Source organism: Mytilus galloprovincialis, chromosome 13, assembly GCF_965363235.1.
Source record: "Mytilus galloprovincialis chromosome 13, xbMytGall1.hap1.1, whole genome shotgun sequence".
Classification (NCBI taxonomy): Eukaryota; Metazoa; Mollusca; class Bivalvia; order Mytilida; family Mytilidae; genus Mytilus; species Mytilus galloprovincialis.
Genome location: NC_134850.1, coordinates 39,271,068 through 39,292,513, shown reverse-complemented (window position 1 = coordinate 39,292,513; position 21,446 = coordinate 39,271,068). Strand labels below are relative to the sequence as shown.

Here is a 21,446-nt window from a genome sequence, read left to right as displayed (position 1 = left end):
TTCATCAAAAATTGAATAATAGGGGTTCTTTGATATGCCAAATCTAACTGTGTATGTAGATTCTTAATTTTTGGTCCCATTTTCAAATTGGTCTACATTAAAGTCCAAAGGGTCCAAAATTAAACTTAGTTTAATTTTAACAAAAATTGAATTCTTGGGCTTCTTTGATATGCTGAATCTAAACATGTACTTAGATTTTTGATTATGGGGCCAGTTTTCAAGTTGGTCCAAATCAGAATCCAAAATTATTATATTAAGTATTGTGCAATAGCAAGAAATTTTCAATTGCACAGTACTCAGCAATAGCAAGAAATCTTCAATTGCACAGTATTGCGCAATAGCAAGAAATCTTCAATTGCACAGTATTGTGCAATAGCAAATATTTTCAATTGCACAGTATTGCGCAATAGCAAGAAATATCTAATTGCACAATATTGTGCAATAGCAAGAAATTTCAGTTGGAGTTATCTTTCTTTGTCCAGAATAGTAGTTGAATCAACTTAAATCATTGTTTTATACAATATACAATGTATATTCACTTTTACTACCAACTGATAAATTAAAACAATCTTTACCATTCAGTGATAACAAGCACTTTTTTTACATTTTAATATTTTATGATGTATTTAAATGAGTAGTTATTGTTGCAAACTCCATTAGAAATTTGAATTGAGATTGGTTTTGGAAAAAAAGGAAAGGGGGATGTGAAAAAAAATTTTGGGGGGGGGGGTTCAATTTTTCTTATTTCAGATTTCATAAATATTTAAAGAAAATTTCTTCAAACTTTTTATTGAGAGGATTCATATTCAACAGCATAGTGAATTGCTCAAAGGCAAAACAAAAATTTTAAGTTCATTAGACCACATTCATTCTGTGTCAGAAACCTATGCTGTGTCAATTATTTAATCACAATCCAAATTTATAGCTGATTCCAGCTTGAATGTTGTGTCCATACTTGCCCCAACCGTTCAGGGTTCAACCTCTGCGGTCATATAAAGCTGCGCCCTGCGGAGCATCTGGTTTGAAATTATTTTGTTTCTTGACTCTGCATGATGCTTTCTAAAGGGAAATGTGGATTGAAAAGTGGATAAATTCAGCATTTATCTTCATTTTCATGAAAGAGTGCAAATTATGACAAAGTTCTGGGGTCTTAAAGGGGCAGTAGCTGTCAAATTCATGTTCCCTGATATAATATACTTAATCATGTACCAAAATTATAAAGTTTTAAATAAACAAATGGGTGCACTCTATAAGATGTATCAACATTTCAAGTAATTTTGTATAGACGTCATCTAATTAACCATTGATATGACCTATGAAGACTGCCAACGGTCATATAACCCTGATATAAACATGAATATAAATATAAACAGAGACCACTTGCAATTGGATTTTTCTTGACCTGTTTGATTTCATATTGTAGGTTAAAAAGTATGTAAGGTTTTTATTCACTGGTAAATCAATGTAATTATCATTGATCATTGAAATATTAATAAAATATGTGAAAGGCAGGAGACATTGGAACTCTACTTTTATTTATTTAACATAACTTTTTGTATATTGCAGATGGCAAATACTATATATCTGTAAGAGCATTGAATAATGTAGAATATGGAGGTCCATTGGCTACAACTGTTTGTCATTCAATACCACTTACTGTAGACAACTCACCACCTTTAATCTTGGAAATTTATGATATAAGATACGATGAAAGTACCTTTACCATCACAGCCAAGCACAACTCTAGGTAAATATTTTGCCAAATTTGAAGGTTTTCATGGTTCCCTCAAACCACAAAATTTACGAATTATTACCAGAAAATAATTGTTTTACATTTGAAGAACTGCAACCAGAATTCATTTAATCATAACTTTAATGTACAGGAAGAACCCACACCTACATTGCATATCAATGGAAAGAGAAAAATGTGTATAATAAGAAAAGTGTGGTTTCTTAGCTATTTGTATGAACTTACACCATTCCAAAATGGTGTCAATGTTTAATCTTCTAGAGTTTTTTTCTTTTATGACAAAGAAAATGTAGATTTGGCCTTGAATTCTTTACATCCATTAACTTTTACATTGCTGATCCTTCACCGCAGCATATAGCAGAATTATTATCTACATTAATATTGTAAGACAGTTTCAGTTTCAGGTTTTCTTTATCTAAATAAAATACAGAAACTGAACATATTTTTCAATTTTGCAAACACAGGATGTGTATTTTGGAAAATATTATGTGGTTATAGATTCACAGATATCATGTACTTAAATAGGAAAGATCAGTTATAACCAAAAGAAAAAATATGTCAACTGAAGTATAAGCGAGGTTTGAAAAAAGTCACAATGTGTCTTGCTTTGTTGGTTCAGTTTAAATAAAACAAAATTAGTTTTTCATGACATTTTACATTGTTTATACTTTTTTCAAGTGATCCACATTCAGGATTGGCCTTCAATGATGTATGTTTAGGGAGAACAAAGAGAGATTGTATTGAGATGAGATGGATCAGATTTCCATTTGATCCTATGATCACTCTTGGTAGAATTTTAACTGATGGTGTTCCAAACTGGCTGAAAATTAGAGCAATCAATAAAGGTAATTATATAATAACATTTTCTCCTCTTACTCCTATTCACTTATATGACCCAAATTTGTGTTATAAGCTTTTTTATGCCCCACCTACAATAGAAGGGGCATTATGTTTTCTGGTCTGTGGGTCAATTCGTCTGTTCGTCCGTTTGTCTATTCGTCCCGCTTCAGGTTAAAGTTTTTGGTTGAGGTAGTTTTTGATGAAGTCCAAGTCCAATCAATTTTAAACTTAGTACACATTTCCCTTTGATATGATCTTTCTAATTTAAATGCCAAATAAGATTTTTGACCGCAATTTCAGGGTCCACTAAACATAGAAAATGAAAGTTCGGATTGGTCATCCTTGTACCCTTTTTTTTTTCATTCTGCACAATTACTACTTCAGGTGTTGGTTCACTTATAGCATTATTGAAAATGATAGTGTGAGTGGGGCATCCGTGTACTATGGACAAATCTGTGTACTATGGACACATTCTTGTTTTCTTCTAAAATTTGAAACCAAACCTCAAATTCTTGACTGTCTTTATATACTCCATACGAATCAGGTATGAATAGGTGATAACCTGAAATATAGATATTATAAATTATAGATATCAGCTTTTGAAGAAAAAAAACTATTTTTATGCCTCAACTACAATAGTAGAGGGGCATTATGTTTTCTGGTCTGTGTGTCTGTTCGTCTGTTTGTTCGTCCATTCGTCCCGCTTTAGGTTAAAGTTTTTTTTGGTCAAGGTAGTTTTTGATGAAGTTGCAGTCCAATCAACTTGAAACTTAGTACACATGTTCCCCATGGTATGATCTTTCTAATTTTAATGCCAAATTAAAGTTTTGACCCCAATTTCACAGTCCACTGAACAAAGAAAAAAATAGTGCAAAGCTCAGGTTAAAGTTTTGGTTTAAGTTTTTGGTCAAGTAAGTTTTTTGATGAAGTTGAAGTCCAATCAACTTGAAACTTAGTACACATGTTCCCTATGATATGATCTTTCTAAATTTAATACCAAATTAAAGTATTGACCCCAATTTCACGGTCATAGTGCAAAGCTCAGGTTAAAGTTTTGGTTAAAGTTTTTGGTCAAGGTAGTTTTTGATGAAGTTGAAGTCCAATCAACTTGAAACTTAGTACACATGTTCCCTATGATATGATCTTTCTAATTTGAATGCCAAATTAAAGTATTGCCCTCAATTTCACGGTCCACTGAACAAAGAAAAAGATGGTGCGAAACTCAGGTCAAAGTTTTGGTTAAAGTTTTTGGTCAAGGTAGTTTTTGATGAAGTTGAAGTTGAAGTCCAATCAACTTGAAACTTAGTACACATGTTTCCTATGAAATTATTTTAATTAAATTTAAAGTATTGGCCCCAATTTCACAGTCCACCTAACATGTAAAATGATAATGCGAGTGGGGCATTCGTGTACTATGGACACATTCTTGTTATAGATTAACATAGTTTAATTGTTCATCATATTTTTTAGTTGACTTGCGTACTACTGTTGTTGCTGATTCGCCTATTATTATTGACAAAACTGGACCATTTTCTGGAGCTGTGATGGATGGACCTGTACATGATGAAGATTTATTGTACACAAAGTATTCAGATAGAGTAAGTGTACTTAAGTACTGCTTTAAGGGTTTTTGATGACTTTGACTATTTATGAAGCAATTACACATGAGTAAATTATTTTGGTAAGCAATGTGGTTATAGGAATGATTGTATGGCACACATTCTTTAACATGGTTAATCTCACCTTCACCTTATTTACATGAATAACTAAAAATTGTACCTGAACTTTTCAACATAAATTCAATTGTGATCAGTACAGCAGATGAGACATTTTAGAATGTGCATTCTTGTTTTTCAGATATGTTCCAACTGGTTACATTTCTATGACCCTGAGTCTGGTATTGGATTGTATTTGGTCAGTGTTAGTTCTGTTAAAGAGATAAATGTAACAGACATTGCTAACTTGACAGAGTTCAGCAGGACAACACATGAAGCTTGTGTAGAACTCACTCCTGACAATTATCTGGAACATGGACATACTTACTTCACAACAGTGTGGGCATTTAATGGTGCTAATAATCAGCAAAATGTGTCAGCTATTTCTAATGGAGGTAAAATGTTGAAAGTATTTCTTATCTTGCGAAATTAAGAAAATTTCTACATAACTGCAAAAATCATTATTTTAAATCAAAATCCATAGAATTATTTATAATATGCCAAAATGTAGTTTATATCATGCTTTTAAAAAAAATACAATAAAAGTATAGGTCAAAGGGCTTCTTTTCAAGCCACAGATTGTAAAAAAATATCAGATTTTGTATAGATAGTGCATGGAATGAAAGACATAATAGTGTCCTATGAAAAAGTGTCCACATGGACACTTTTTCATTGAAATTGGTATTTAATAATGTCCATTGCCATGGAATGGTGTCCCTCAAAAGGACGGATTTTTACTGCTAACAATATGAAATAGTGTCCACTCACAGGACAAATTCTCATAGTAGTTGCTATTAAATTGTGTCCTCCAAGGGAAGTAATACAAAGGTCATTACAAAGTTTTATTATACTTGAATTTTAATTAAAATATGAAGGATTGATGAGAAATTGATCAATATACAAATGTAAACAAATAAATAATGGATGGAAGTGAATATAGAGAAATTAAAATTTCTAAGAAATTCCCAGCAAATGGTAATGACAATGAAAGAATAACATTAAGAAGGAAGTGTAAAATCAAATATGAAGAACTTTATTATATTTATTATGTCAGAGAAGAAGGCAATAGAAAATAAATAATGTCTATTGCTATGAAATATTGTCTCCTAAGTAGACAGCATTTTACAGCAACAGTTATGAAATATGGTCCATCTGCAGAACAAATTTTCTTAGTGAATGTTATTAAATTGTGTCCTCAAAGGAAAATAAAATGGAACAGGATCTAACATATATAAGTATATTAAAAAATATAGATATGAAGATAAGGATGGTATGAGTGCAAAATGAGACAATTTTTATGTCAAAGTAACAATTAATTCAAGTTCGTAATTAAAGTTAAAATGCGTCCAGTAATAACAAGGCAATGGATATTATTTAATACTTTAATAATATCAAAAAATGCCCTTGCGGACACAATGTCCTGTGAAAAAAATGTTCACCTGGACAATATTATGGTAGTGAATAATGTCTATGTTCATGGACACTTTTTCATACCTGAGGACATGTTTTCATAGGAAATTGTGTCCAGGACACATTTAAATAAGTAAATATTGTCAAAATGTGTCCGGTGGACATTTTTTCATGGAGGACATTATTAAATCCTACAGGAAAACCAAATTTTGTGTGATACAAAGAGAACTAAATGATAAAATTCTAAGATAAATTATGAACAGAAAGCTCTAATTATTATATGCTTTGAGAAAAACAAACACTAGTCACGGGACTAGTTTTAAGTCTTATTTAAAAACAAAATGGGTTTATACAAGATACATTATCTGAGTTATCATCCCTTTTATAGCAAAGTTGAAAGAAATTGAATCAGACTAGTTGGTCCAGCGACTTTGAATTAATTAGCCATGTTGCTGTCCATCAGATTGTCTTTTTCTGAATTTTATTCCAACAGGGGAGACATTTCTCTGTTTCAACAGTTTATTTAGCAACTAACACATCAAGAAATCTGGTGTCAATTGTTAATTTATGTCTGATTTTACAGTGACAGTGGATCTAACAGAGCCAATTTCTGGTCATGTTGTGGATGGAAATGAGACAGATTTTGAAGATATCCAGTTCTCTGGTAATGCAGCTAAAGTGGAGGTACAATGGAAAGATTACTATGATCCTGAATCAACAATCAGACAGTATGAAGTGCAAGTTCAAGTAGCTCAGTATGTTGTTTTTTTAAGGGGTAAAATGTAAAATGTACAGAGGCTAAAAATTGATTTTTCTCACTTGGAACTTAGCAGACAATATTAGAGAGTGGCCATCACAATTGGATGGTAGGAACATTTTTATTACACTGCATGTTTTTTTAATGATAAGCAATGACTCACCAAGGTCAAGTTTGAATAAAAGAACTTCAACTGGAACTTAAAAAGGTAACTTTCCTTTGCATAGGCACAGTAGAGAAGTCACAGACACTGAAATATTGGGTTTAAATCATTCTCTGAAAAACATGTAATTCATAATTAACCAAGGGTTTTTAGGTATTATTTCCTTTTGTCTTTTTTTCAGAAATGTAACAGACAACTACAAAATTAACAGAGATTTTGTGCCATTTTCCAATACAACAGTTTTTTTTATTAAGCTGAAATCCAATCAACTTGAAACTTAGTATACTTGTCCCCAATGATATGATTTTCCTAATTTTAATGCAAAATTAGAGTTTTGACCCCAATTTTATGGCCCACTGAAAATAGAAAATGATAGTATGGGTGGCATCTGTTTACTATGAACACATTCTTGTTTTTCCTTTATTTTAAACTATTTTGTTATTTACAATGTATTCTCTTTTATTTTTTCAGAAATTTAACAGACAACTACAATATTATAAGAGATTTCGTGCCATTTTCTAACACAACAGACAGTGTAAAATGGTTGAATTTTCAATTTCAACATAAAGACAGAGTAAAAATTGACCTTCGTACTACAAATGGAGCTCACAACTCTATAGTCAACTCGACTGATGGCTATGTTGTAGATCTTACACCACCAGAGCTATTATATCTAGGAGATGGCATGGTTCAAGATAAAGATCTAGAATTCCAGGTCAGTGCTTTATATCATTATGAGTTATGGGGTAAAATAAAGTGACAGACAGTCCTTTATTCAATACTTAGCAATCATGTGTCCTAGAAATCATGTTTCTTCAATGTGTTTTTTAAGACTGTATTGTGAAGACACCTGACCTATTGAAAACTATTACTTGTCTTAGAAAGTATTATAGATTCAATGTAATTTATGTAACACTTACAAATAATTAAGTCATTAATTTCGTTTCTTCAATTTACATTAAACTTTTACTAAAGTCTTTCATAAATGCAAATATATGGTTAGAGGTTAGAAAGATCAGTAGAAACTTGTTACAAACAGATACCATCCTATTCTTTATGGTGATGTGTTTGTAATCATCTGAATAATGATCCTGAAAAAATACAATTTAATGCTGCATTCACATGTATTTCGATTGGATTGACATTAACTAATTCAAATTTATTTCATTCTAATTCGAAAAATGTATTACATCCAAAAGTAAATTTTAATCCAAATTGCAATGCTCATCAAATTCACTTTACTCAATTTTTTGAGACATTTCTTCCAAATGCAAACTTCCATTATATTCAATTTAGTGGTCGTCTTTCACCCCAGAAACTTATTTTCCTGTACATCTAAATTGAATTATCTACAAAATGGTGTATTACATACCTATTTCTATTATTGTAGTCATTGGTAATGGACCTTCTTAGTTTGTCAACTGTAATTATTTCATTTTCTCTTCAGAAATATTAATCTTGCTATGAATGATTGATTTATATAAAGGTCATTTTACTGACTTCTCATGAATTATTGTCTTCAGCAATATTCAATCTATTCTTGGAATGATTGCAATATACATATGTTTTTGGCTTCTTGGTCAACTGTTAAATATGATTAAGAAGGATAAGGTTCTAATTGTTGTAATGAGCTTGTAGAGATATTAGTATTTTTTAATAAAAAAATCTTTCTTTTATTTCCTTACAGTCAGATGCCAAAAATCTGTCATGTAACTTCAAGTTTATTGATGAAGAATCTGGACTAGATCATTTCCAAATACAGATTTACCAAAGGCATCAGAGTATTAGATCACTAATATTTCCATGTGAGCTATATTTTTATTTATGATAATGCATCACAATTTATGCATTTAACATAGTAATATTAAGTTACAGAAAATTACATCGATTCCATTTTTAATATTGAAGTTTTAAAGTTTAGATCTCTGTTTAATTCTATACCAACCTTTCAAGAAGATGGTCACATTTTAATACTCCTGACTCATACTGTCTAAACTTGTATAAAATGAAAACTTATGTATTTAAAAGAATAGTACCATTGTAATATACACTTATACCATAATTTGATGGCATGTTATTTGAAAATAAATGTGACAGTTTATATGCAAGGTTAATTTTTTAACTTATTGGATTATTAATATGAATAAAAGAAATTATGTTGAATTACAGTGACTTGACTGTTAGTGTTGCTATCCACCAATTGCAACTCATTCAAAATTTTGACCAAATTGCAATTTGTTTTATAAAATCAAATTGTTCAACTGGTCAGAATATTGAACAAATTGTTCAGTCAAAATGTGAAAGTGCAAGGTGATAAAATAAAATATACTTACAATCCTATAAGACTTTAACTCCACTTTATTGATGGTATTACTAAATCAGTCGATCAATCTGTATAGTTATATTATAGCCATTACCATACTAAAGGTGAACTGTTTTATTTTTAATTGCTATAAAAATGTCCAAACTAAGCTTTTATATAGTTTTTCTTTCGAAAAGTATTCTATATTCATAAGAATCACACATTATGTGAATAAAAACATTTCATATTCAGTAAAATATTTGTGAAATTGCAATGTGTTTGTAGGAAGGGGAGATAATCTTTTTTGGTTTCAAAAAATCTTTATTCAAAAGAATAGTATTTTAGGTTATCTCCACAAGGAAACTTATCAATAGCATATTGTTATTTCACACATATTTTACTGAATATATGAAGTATTATTTTAAATGATATATGATTCTTATGAATATAAAATCCTTTTTATTTTTAATTGCTATAAAAATGTCCAAACTAAGCTTTTATATAGGTTTTCTTTTGAAAAGGATTTTATATTTATAAGAATCATATATCATTTAAAATAATACATCATATATTCAGTAAAATATGTGTGAAATAACAATATGCTATTGATAAGTTTCCTTGTGGAGATAACCTAAAATACTATTCTTTTGAATAAAGATTTTTTGAAACCAAAAAAGATTATCTCCCCTTCGTACAAACATATTGCAATTTCACAAATATTTTACTGAATATGAAATGTTTTTATTCACATAATGTGTGATTCTTATGAATATAGAATACTTTTCGAAAGAAAAACTATATTAAAGCTTAGTTTGGACATTTTTATAGCAATTAAAAATAAAACAGTTCACCTTTAGTATGGTAATGGCTATAATATAACTATACAGATTGATAGACTGATTTAAAAATACCATCAATAAAGTGGAGTTAAAGTCTTATAGGATTGTAAGTATGTTTTATTTTATCACCTTGCACTTTCAGTCTTGACTGTGGTTTTCTACAGCAGTTGGTTCAAATTTCTGACCAGTTGAACAATTTGGTTTAATAAAACAAATTGCAATTTGGTCAAAATTTTGAATGAATTGCAATTGATGGATAGCAACACTTACAATCAAGTCACTGTAACACCAAATAAAGAGCAACACAACAACACAGATTAAACAAAGACTCGTATATATATATTTTTTTTTATTTTTAGCAACTCAAAATGATTGGCTGCAGCTTGACGATGAGACAATAAATGAATTCACTGATTCCAGTCTAGATTTACTACAAGGTGCCGTATACAGTATCAGGATAGGAGCTGTTAATAAAGCAGGATTTGTGGCAGCTTTTGAAACAAATGGTGTGAAAATAGACAGAACTCCTCCAATTGTAAGGAAATAAGAGTTGTTACAGTTATTATCCAGAATGTTTTGGCCTATTACTTTACCAATAGACCATTTTCATATTACCAACTTTTGACTCCAGAATTTATTTTTTTTTCAACATTCTACATTCTCTGTGGTTGAACATCCTAGTCCATGGCCAAGCAAGAGCAGCGTAAATAAGTGAATTCAAGATTTTAATCAGTACAATTATGAGTAAAATTTTACAGTTTAATGTTTCTATACATGACTAAATCATAAGAAAGCAGTAAACTTTCCCCCCAAACTGCACCCTTTATATATTTGATTTTACTTATTGTGGTTGCTCGTTATTGACAGAGTACCGTGATGTCTTACCACAGAGTAGGTTACCTGTAAAAAAAAATATAGGACCCTGAGTCAAAAGTCGGTAGAATGAAAGTAGACTAACTCTTAAAAAGTTTTACCCAATTCCAGTATGTAAATACTTCTACCAACTGATCAACTGGTCATACATTTTAGCTAATTTGAGTGCAATGAATTAGAAGTAATACTTAATTACCAGCCAAGTCAGGTTATTATAGAAATCGTCTATCATAAAGACTGTTTATACATAGTTTGTTTGTAATGTTATTTTGTTGGTCAATAGTGTATTGCTTTGTTTCTTAACTGTAAGTTATTGCATACTTATAATTTATACATTTCTTTCTATTGCAACTTATAACTTGCTAATACCATAGGGAAATAATTAACTTTATAAACAGCAAAATTTTATTCTTTCAACTATCAAATTCCTTCATATTGACATTTTGCAAGTGTTCTTCAAATTATTGCCATGATTATTCATAATTGATTTAACCTATTTGAGCTGAAAAAAATCAAATGAATAATATTTATTCCAAATAAACAATGGCTTAGAGAAGTTATAAATTGGTACAGAATTGGTGAAAAAAATCACTTTAAAAAGAAGGATTTTTTTGTGGTAAATTTCTCAGCTTATAGATGATATATTTCTTCTTCTGTAGTAAACTTGAGAATTCTATAAATAGGTTAATTGGCTTCATGTGAACACTTTGACTGATGATGAAGAACAAGCTGTATATGGATATGTGTATCAAGCTGATACAAATGGTATAAAGGCAGTCTGGCAAGCTTCAGATCATCAGTCAGGAATTGTCAGTTTCAAAATAGCCGTTGGATCAACATCAGGTAATTTAACTATTTTGTATTTTGTGTTCCAATGACTAGTCTTTCTTGGCTTTTTTTCAGATGATGTATGCATGGAAAAAGTTTTCTATTATAGCAAAATATAAAAAATAAGGAGATAAGTCATAAAAATTTCTAAAACACTGAGTATGGCTTGCTCTGTCTACTTATATTGATAATCCTTTTTCAAGACAATTTTCTCAAAAAAAGTATTTTTGAGACTCAATCCACTCAAAATATTTCATCTTAGCTCACCTGGCCTGAAATGCCAAGTGAGCTTTTCTCATCAATAGGTGTCCATTGTCAGTTGTCATTGTCATCTGCTGAGTTTTATAAAAAAATCTTCTAAAAAATTACTGGTCTAAATTTAACCAAACTTGGCCAGGATCATCATTGGGGTATTAAATATTAAAAATGTGTCCATCGAACTGAGGCCCGCCAACCAAGATGGCTGCAAAAATAAAACATACAGGTAAATGTAGATTTTGGCTTATATCTCTAAAATATCTCTTAATTTTTGTTATCTTTAAACTTTAAACTTTCTCCTCTAAAACTACTGACAATAATTCAACAAAATTTGGTTACAATTATCAGTGGGGTATCTTAAGTTTTAAAATGTGTCTGATGACACCGCCTGCCAACCTGCATGGCTGACATAGCCAAAAATAAACATGGGTAAATGCGGTCAGTCCGTCCGTCCCATGAATATTTTTCTCGCATTATTCTCAGGAACTACAATGCAAGGATTTCTGAAATTTTGTTTCATGGTTTATATAAGTCAGCTATACCGTGTGATGCGAAATCAGATTCATCACTTGACAACTTCCTGTATACCGAACACTTGTATCATTTTACACATGATGGTCAAGTTGAAAATTTTCGTCAAATTTTTATCAGCAACTACAATACAGTTATTTCTGAAATTTGGTTTCAGGGTTAATATATGTCAGCTTTACCGTGTGATGTGTTTTCAGATTCATCACTTGGCAACTTCCTGTTTACCAAACACATGTATCATTTTACACATGACTCAACTCATCACTCAATATCTTCCTGTTTGCTGAACACTTACATATTTTTACACTATTAATATTATCCACTTGCGGCGGGGATATTATCAGTGAGCAGTAGCTTGCAGTTACACTTGTTAGGTACAGCTTTAGTGTAAGTTTATTAATAATCAATGCATATGATTTTATTTTATAAGGTGGGAGTGAGGTGAAGTCATGGACAGATATAGGATTAAAGAAAGATACATATGTAGATGGATTATCACTAGATGTCAGTGATATTGACACCAAGACCCCAGTGTATTATGTCAGTTTAGTGGCAATAAATGGAGCAGGACTGGAAAGTTCACCAGTGGTGTCTACACCTATAGTTGTGGTCCAATCAGATAAACCAGGTATTCAATGAGGATGAAAAGTTAATTTATAGTTGATATTTTTTTGTAAATCTTATTTAGTTGAAATGATAGTTAATGTTTCTGGCAGCAAAAAAGAAAAGAAAAAGTATTATTTTCTGAACATTTTACATCTATTAAGGGAAATGCTATCAGTGTTGATCAAATGTTTTTAAAAGAGTTATATGCCCTTAGAATATTAATTATATTCGAAATTGCATAGCATTATATTTATTAATAGTCTAAAAACATGTGTGCATGCTTGCTTTTTTTCCCTCAATAAAATGTTGGGAGGTGTGGGGGCATATTAATTTACCCCTGTCCGTTTGTTTACCTCATGTATATGGCAGAGCAGAAAAAAGGGGGGGGGGCATTGTCCATATATTCATACACTGAAGGATTATCAACGTTTTTACTCTAATTGCTTTGCATCATGATTTTTATATGATATTATCTTGAAATAATTATATAACAGATATTTGTCTTTGTTGGCTGTCTTACTATTTAGGAAAGATTCTATTGGCTAGAATATGATATAGAAATGGGAACACGTATATATCAGATAGGAGAGGATAAAAAAAAATATTACAGTTTAGGTATTCAAGATCATAATTATAAATACCCTGATGAATGAAAAATTAGGGCACTGCCAAATGGCGAGTCCCCCTATAGTGATCAGTCTGTCCGTCCGTCTGTAACAAATTGTGTCTGCTCCATATCTAGAGAACCCTTATAATTTCAATCTTAATACTTGACATGTCTATTAGCCAACACCAGGGATGTGTCATAATGTATGTACAACTTCCTAGGTCAAATGTCCAGGTCAAAAATGTTGGTTTCAGTTATACTAATTAAAGATACAAATGTTTAAACCCCATGTAATTCACAGCAGGGTCAACAGAGATGGTTCCCATCTCAATGCTGTCTAGTTTTTGCTGTTACTGAGTTACTTTGTTATGATATAGTGTCATGATGTATAGCTATTAGTTGCATTGGTTTAATTGGATATTTATGGAACTTGAAATTATTAACTAAAAATTTTCCTGAAGTCCTGCAGTGGACTGCCAAGTTTATAACCTTCAGTTCTTCCTTAAAAACATCCTTGCTTCATGTTGACATTTTTCATGATGTTGCGAAGCACTCAGTACCTATTTTAATAGAAAGGTTGAATCATTTGAAATTGGGTGTAAAATGTCTATGTAGGAAAAAATATGTGCCATATAACCTTTGCTTTGTTTGAAGGTATAGTTATTGGTGGTACAGATAGAATAAGACTATGAACCAGTATCTGACATTTGTGTTAACATTGATTACCAGTCTGATATGTTTACATGATTTGAGCTTTACTTTGTTTTGTAGGTATAGTTATTGATGGTACGGACGGCACAGACCATGATCCTGTATCTGACATTGGTGTTGACATTGATTACCAGTCTGACATTTCTACCCTCAGTGTTCAGTACACAGGCTTTGAGAGCCACCTACATGGTGTCATGGACTATGAATGGGCTGTAGGGACAACCCCAGGTGGACAAGATATTACCACGTTTTCATCTGACGGAATTTTACATGTAGAAGAGGAAACTATTGCTGGAGATGGTAGGATTTAATTTCCTATAAATTTTATTTATTGAAATAAGGTTAACAATAAACTCCATGATATCATGAAATAAATTTTGAAGAACACCTTTTTTACGAGTTGCTCAGGTAGATACTGTGGATTTATTTATTTTTTGAGATGTTTGATATCACAGTTTTGACAATGAAATGTTTGTGGGTGAACTCAGGTATCCCAGAAGGATAAGCAGTTCCTGCTGCTTGCAAGACACTTGCCATGTTGTTAATTGTTAGTCATGTCCTGTGAAGGAGGAAAGGCATCTATTGTCAATTCAATTGGGATCTTTCAAAACAGTTGAAATAATTATTAAGGATGTACTTAGGTGAGGTTTGGTGAAAATTAATGAATTAAGAAGTTAAAATTGATACTATAAGCTGGTAGAGCATCAATTAAGGATAAACATAAGCTAAAAATATTGATAGGTCATGGACCTCCTTTTCAAGATATTTGAGAATTAAAATATGGCGGGAAAAGGCTGAATCAGACTTTTACCTTATATTTGCATTGGTATTATTGGGTCTCAAAACAAAAGGAAGAAAATTAAGAATCTTCTAAAATTTTGGTAAATGACCTTTCATGAGCTATTTAGTCTTAATAGTGAAAAAATAAATGGGTGTTATGGGGCAAAATATTTTACATTGTATTGTATGGAAAAACACCAAGGAGTCCGAACATTTGACACAAATTCCAGAACCTCACCTAAGTACATCCTTAAGTTCAAGATATGATATCCTCAGAAACTAACAGTAAGGGAACAACCATTTGACTTCAAGGGGGGTTATGGCTCTTTTCTAAAAATATATTCTGATCCAAAATTTGATGAAAAAAATATTTTGGTCAGGCAGATGACCAAAAAAATAAAGGTTAAATATTAAAAAATACAATTTGATTGAAAGGGTTGTAAAACTAAATAAGAATGATCGCGCTTAACATATGCATGAAAAAGGAATTCTGTCTCAGACATAAAACCATTACCTCCCCTTGAAATTAAATGGTTGCTCCAAAATACTATAAGTCATAAATAGGCTGCAATTAAAAGTGGGCATAACATGTATTGGTGAACACTTCAGCAGTTGATAAAGTAAAAAAATGTCTAATCACAAGTGGTAAATCAAGTTTCATACTATCTTCTTTTGTTTGATATTGTGACTTTATTGTCAGAACCTATGATTTAATGTTTACAAATAAAATTTTAATCACTCGCCTTTAATGTTAAAGCTTGAACTCAAATATTTATGAATTAAATCTTTTTTTTATCAAAACTTTCAAATTGTTTTCTTGCCCCAATTAATTTTTAGAGTGGAAATCCGTACAACAAGAAATTAAATTGGTGTGACTAATAGTACTAGTAGAATCTTCCCTGATTTTACTGAAAAAAGTATTTTCAAGTAAAAAAATATTTCCCATTCGCATTTATTATCATTATTAATGCTTCAATGAGTTGATGCTGATGTGACATTAAGCAATTTAGCCATTATCAATCAATCAACCCTTCGAATTTATAATCATTTTTTGGATTGAGCTTATAAGTGTGATATTTAAACCATTTTATTGTAAATATATAGGTATTTCAAGCTCTGGATATGCACAAGTGAATGTTCCAATCAAACCTGGAAAGACATATTATTCTACCATCAGAGGTATCACCAATGCTGGAAATATTATTGAGTCTGTATCAGATGGAATTACAGTAGATGTACTACCACCAAACATTATTTTAGATAGGTAAATATGATAGCCTTACACCAGAAACTCTTAAAAATATTAATATTTACATTTATTAGATTCATAAAGTAGGTGAGATTCAAAGTATCAGTGCAATTGTCATGGTACTCTGTGGAATTAAAAATGTGGAAATAAAATTTATGATCTAGGAAGAAATAAAAAAAAATGTAGTCTCAGCCATTCTCTTGTTTTACCTTCAATTTAGGTTGGCTGATAAAAATGCAGTTGATGGTGACATAGGGCCAAGTTCTTCAATGTATAAAAGTACAGCTGATTCCCTGTCTGCCTTATGGCACTACAATGACACAGACAGTGAAGTAATAAGAGCCTGGTATTCTGTTGGGACATATCCATACGCTGAGGACATATCACCTAGAACTGAAGTGAATATATCCTCTACACAAAGTAGTAACTTTGAAGTTGGCTCTGTTAAACCTGATATTTCAGGTAAGAAGTTATCTAGCCACAATTATCAAACTCAAAACACTACTTTTTTCAAACTTTACAGAGATAATGATATATATTCCTTGTTTAATACTTATGGGATGATACATCGTAACATTGATACTGTATCCATTCAATATGGAAAATCACATAACATAACTTACTGGTACATCAATATTCATTGAAAAATGTAACAAGTATTATGATGCCACATACTAAGTTCCCATTTTTGTCAGAAGGAAATTTGAACAAGTAATTAAATCAGTGTTATTATTGTTATCATTTTTAATTGTAGGCAAACCTAATATAATCAGTATCTGGGCAGAAGACAAAACTGGTATTATAGGTAGAACTACGTTTGGTTCAGTTATCATTGATACCAGTAAACCAGGAACAGGATATGTAACTTGTCCAGAATACATTGGTGTAAGTTTCTTGAAATTCTTAAAAAATGATAATAAGCAGACAAAAAAACGTTTTATTATGCCCCATTTATGGGCATTATGTTTTCTAGTCTGTGCAGCCATTCGTTCATCCATTTGTTCATTTATCCGTCTGTCCTGCTTCTGGTTTAAGTTTTTGGTAGAGGTAGTTTTTTATAAAGTTGAAGTACAAGCAACTTGAAACTTCGTTCACATGTTCCAAATGATATGATCTTTCAAATTTTAATGCCAAATAAGACTTTTTACCCCATTTTCACAGTCCACTGAACATAGAAAATGATAGTGTGGATGGGGCATCCGTGTACTAGGGACACATTCTTGTTTTTATATATTTTAATAATTGCCGTTAGTATTAAAGACCAGGTAATGTATATATTAAGAATCATTTTACTAATGGAATGTCAATTAGCTGTCAATCCAATCAATGAAAATCTTGTGTGCCGCACAGACAGTTTCTTTTAGTGTGAAGTTTACAGAAGTTTAATTTTATGACTTTTATGAATGGCCTTAAACAATTATATTTGATTATTACCACTTGCTAGTAAAGTATAAAATAAATCATGCTTCGCTATAATTTTTCAGAAATATAATCTGCAGCACATGTTTTCAAAAATGATTCTTCTCTTGAAATAAAGGTATGAATAAAAGGAAATGTGAGGTGCAGGTCAAGGAGACAGCAACCTATAAACAAAACAAATGACATCTTAAGTTCAACAAATGATCTTTCACAAGTGTCAATATCATGTATCAAGTGCTGAACCACTCCCATTCTAAACAAGCTTTTCTCACAATTTGCAGGTTGAGAGCCCAATATTATGTTCCTGGTCAGGATTTCTTGATGAAGAGAGTCCAATACAGAAATTTATTATCACTCTTGGATCAGAACAAGGATTTTCAGATATTTTTGAAACAACTGTCAGTGGATTTACATCTTCATATATCATAAAGGGTACGTTTATTAGAGCTGTTGACCAAAAGTTTGGTTTACATGCTTGCAAGTTTTGTTAATATGTTTGCTCAAGCTTTGTAATGATGTTAAATGCCTGAAGACAATGGTACCTAGTTAAAAAAATGTGTCAGGTGACCCAGCCAACCAACCAAGATGGACACCATGGCCGAAAATAGAACATAGGGGTGAAATGTAGATTTCAGCTTATATCTCTGAAACCAAAGCATTTAGAGCAAATCTGACATGGGGCATTATTGTTTATGAAATATTAAATACATACCACTTTTTCGCCATATTTTTAGGAGCCAATTATCAATTAGACCATGGCAGATCATGCTTTGCTACAGTCACAGCAATGAATTCAGTTGACATGGAAACATCTGCATTCTCAGGATCTATCTCCATTGATGCAACACCACCCAAACATGGGAAAGTAGTGGACCTGCATACAGTCTACAGAATCAATCTCAATGACACTCACCAAACTGCAGCAATGAATGCTAAAATCTGCACTACAGATCTAGGTTTGAAATCTCTTTGTCTTTTTGTTTTTATTTATATAAAGATGACCTTTTATTTTCCTAAGGAATTGCTGAAATGATAATGTATTTTAAGTAGATAGAATGTTAAATTCTAAATTAGCATTTACACCTTAAAAATATTAAAAGTGAAACTAAGTGTAGAAAAAAAGAGGAGTCACACATAAAAAGTAATGATAATAGAAAATGGTGAACATTTTTTTTTACTCATTATACAGCAATTGTGTTTTCGTTTTTATTAAAGATGTAAATATATCCTTTCTTGCAATATTATTTTGTCTTTCTGTAGAATGTGATGCATTAGATGCTATATGTTCCGAGTCCCTCACTTCTGTGTCAGCCACATGGCAGCTGTTTACTGATGAAGAATCAGGAATTGTGGGGTTTGTATTTTACTTGATATAGATGTAGTAGCTGGAAAACATCTAGAATATTAAATGAGAAGACCTCATTTTGTTTGTCACTTCTCTTCCTTCCACAATAAATAATCATCACGCCGCCATGACCTTTAGGTACCATGCATAATCGCATTTATCATCCTCACATATAGTTATTGTAGTTTTGAGAGGAAAATGAAATTAGAGGCATCTGGATATTGTTTCTGTCATCAAACTGTTTAAAATTGCACATAATTTATTTAATTAATTGGATACGATTATTTTAGCGTTTTTCTGTATTATAACTATGATCATAAATACTATAAATAAATTAGGTGTATTTGCCATTTACTATCAATTCCAATAGTTTAATATCCACTGCGGTCACAGATATATTATATATAGAAAGCCCTTTATACTACTGTGAAAGGACTTTAATTCGTGGGTATCAATTTTCGGGGTATGTGCAAAAGTTACATGTTCGTGGGTTTTTAAATTCGTGGATTTTAGTTTATAAAAAAAAAATAGTGTGAAGAATTGAAGCCATAAGAAACAGATTACAAATTGTCTTGATTGAAGGAAATTTCAAAGTAAACATTTTTAAAAGTTGTGTAAATCGTTGTTATGACACTCATTAACCTGAAATCAAGTGATCAACAGATTAAAGACCACGAAAGGTGTTAATTAGTCAATAAACATGTCACTTCCAGAAAAAAGTAACATAAACAAATGCTATAAATGTACCTTGCATTGTAAAATTAATTCTTATCAAAAACAAACCCAGCATGAAATTATTATTACCGTAGGAGAATTATGAGGATATAAAATGAACACTTTATCACAGCAGATCATGACTTTCATGATCAAAATTTTTTTTTATGAGAATTGAAAGATCAAAAGTTGTACAGCTTAGGTTTTTAAAGATTAAATGGGTATAGTCTAACCTGCAGTTCTAGTTCATAGTACATTTGCCCTGAGACTAGTGTTATAGTAGTCTCATATTTGCCGATATTCAATGTATTCTCTAGATCATATTGATAGTCAAAACCTACATGGGGATCTTTGCATTGCATGTCTTGAGTTGGACAATTGTTTTATTTCGTTGGACACTTTAATTTGTGGAAAACCACAAAAATTGGTTCCCCACGAATAAAAGTACTTTCACAGTATATCAGTGGCCATTTATAATATTTATAGTATATGTATGTTCATAGTATACTGAAAAATATAAAACAAAAAAAGGTCTTTGGAAAAAAGGGGAAGCTAAAAAATGTCCTGTTCCAAAGTACCTATGACTTTTGACACCTATCCTAATTTTCTCCTGTCATAAATCTTTTACAAAAAATTATGCTACAACAATTTACATACTTTCCATAACGCATTAAACTCCGATGTGTTCTAGTGAGATTCAATCTGAAACTTTTTATAGAATTACCTGAAACCGTCTGTTTCTGTATAAAGATATTACATGAACTTCCTATTTTTCATTGAACAGGTACCAGATAGCAGTAGGTACTACACCAGGTGGAGGACAGATCAAAGCTTTCTTTGATGTTCCACAAGATGCTAGATATTACACAGTGTCTGGTCTTAGTCTAAAGGGATATAGAAAGGTGAATTTATTTTTTATGAACTACTGATGTTATGGTTGTGTTTGTCTTTAAATCTGTAATGGCTGGTAATACATTATTATTAATTACACTCGTGCCATGGTATCCTTTTTTATCCCCCATTTATAGGCAGTATGTTTTCTGGACTGTGTGCCTATTAGTTTTTTAGGTAATATTAATCTATCAGTATTTTGCTTTATGAGCTTGATCGTAAATCAAACTGAGATGTAGACAATTTATTAAGTCACTGAAACATCCATTACTGGGTTGACTCAGCATTGAATTGAATGCAATTTTCAAAAAATCCTCTAGAAAACAGTGCATATGTCTATATTTCTTTTTAGTTGAAACAGATAGGTCTAGGTAAAACTTCATATTGTTAAAAGTTGTTTGACTGACAGTTGATATGTTAAAATATTATCTCATAGTCATATACAAACTGTTTAAAAAATCCTACAATATCACTCCTTTTTTCAACAATTGGTGTTGTCAAAAAAAAGTATGGAAAAATACAGTTCCTTGCATTTTCTACTTTATTTACATTCCAAATGATGAACTTTTTTAAGAATTAAGATATCCTAATATATTTATCCTGATTCCTCAAAGAACATTATTTATAATTTGCCTTTTAGGAATCAAAAGGAAGGGGTAATTTCATTGTTCGTACACCAAAATTATAATAACATTATGTCATTGGTTGAATTTCAATTGTTTAAAATGTTTTAACCAATCACAATGGTTTGGTGTATGTTCTGAAAAATATTACCCAGAATGCATTAGATTCTGAAACAGCTAACTCACACAGTCATGAGCTATAGTATATGTTTGATGCGTTTTTCTGTTATTATTG

General features: G+C 31.1%; 1 protein-coding gene across 1 annotated transcript in view; it reads left to right on the top strand.

The window, feature by feature from the left end:
* The window catches only part of LOC143057517 (uncharacterized), a 131,668-nt gene that overhangs the window by 57,395 nt on the left and 52,827 nt on the right, over window positions 1–21,446 (top strand). The window contains exons 15-32 of the mRNA XM_076230828.1: window positions 1,567–1,747; window positions 2,429–2,595; window positions 4,061–4,188; window positions 4,448–4,700; window positions 6,299–6,470; window positions 7,107–7,350; window positions 8,323–8,440; window positions 10,136–10,311; window positions 11,333–11,492; window positions 12,697–12,894; window positions 14,251–14,490; window positions 16,075–16,234; window positions 16,440–16,681; window positions 16,974–17,104; window positions 17,920–18,070; window positions 18,373–18,594; window positions 18,899–18,992; window positions 20,482–20,599. Coding sequence (XP_076086943.1) covers window positions 1,567–1,747; window positions 2,429–2,595; window positions 4,061–4,188; window positions 4,448–4,700; window positions 6,299–6,470; window positions 7,107–7,350; window positions 8,323–8,440; window positions 10,136–10,311; window positions 11,333–11,492; window positions 12,697–12,894; window positions 14,251–14,490; window positions 16,075–16,234; window positions 16,440–16,681; window positions 16,974–17,104; window positions 17,920–18,070; window positions 18,373–18,594; window positions 18,899–18,992; window positions 20,482–20,599 — 3,155 coding nt within the window. The remainder of the gene's footprint in view (window positions 1–1,566; window positions 1,748–2,428; window positions 2,596–4,060; window positions 4,189–4,447; window positions 4,701–6,298; window positions 6,471–7,106; window positions 7,351–8,322; window positions 8,441–10,135; window positions 10,312–11,332; window positions 11,493–12,696; window positions 12,895–14,250; window positions 14,491–16,074; window positions 16,235–16,439; window positions 16,682–16,973; window positions 17,105–17,919; window positions 18,071–18,372; window positions 18,595–18,898; window positions 18,993–20,481; window positions 20,600–21,446) is intronic.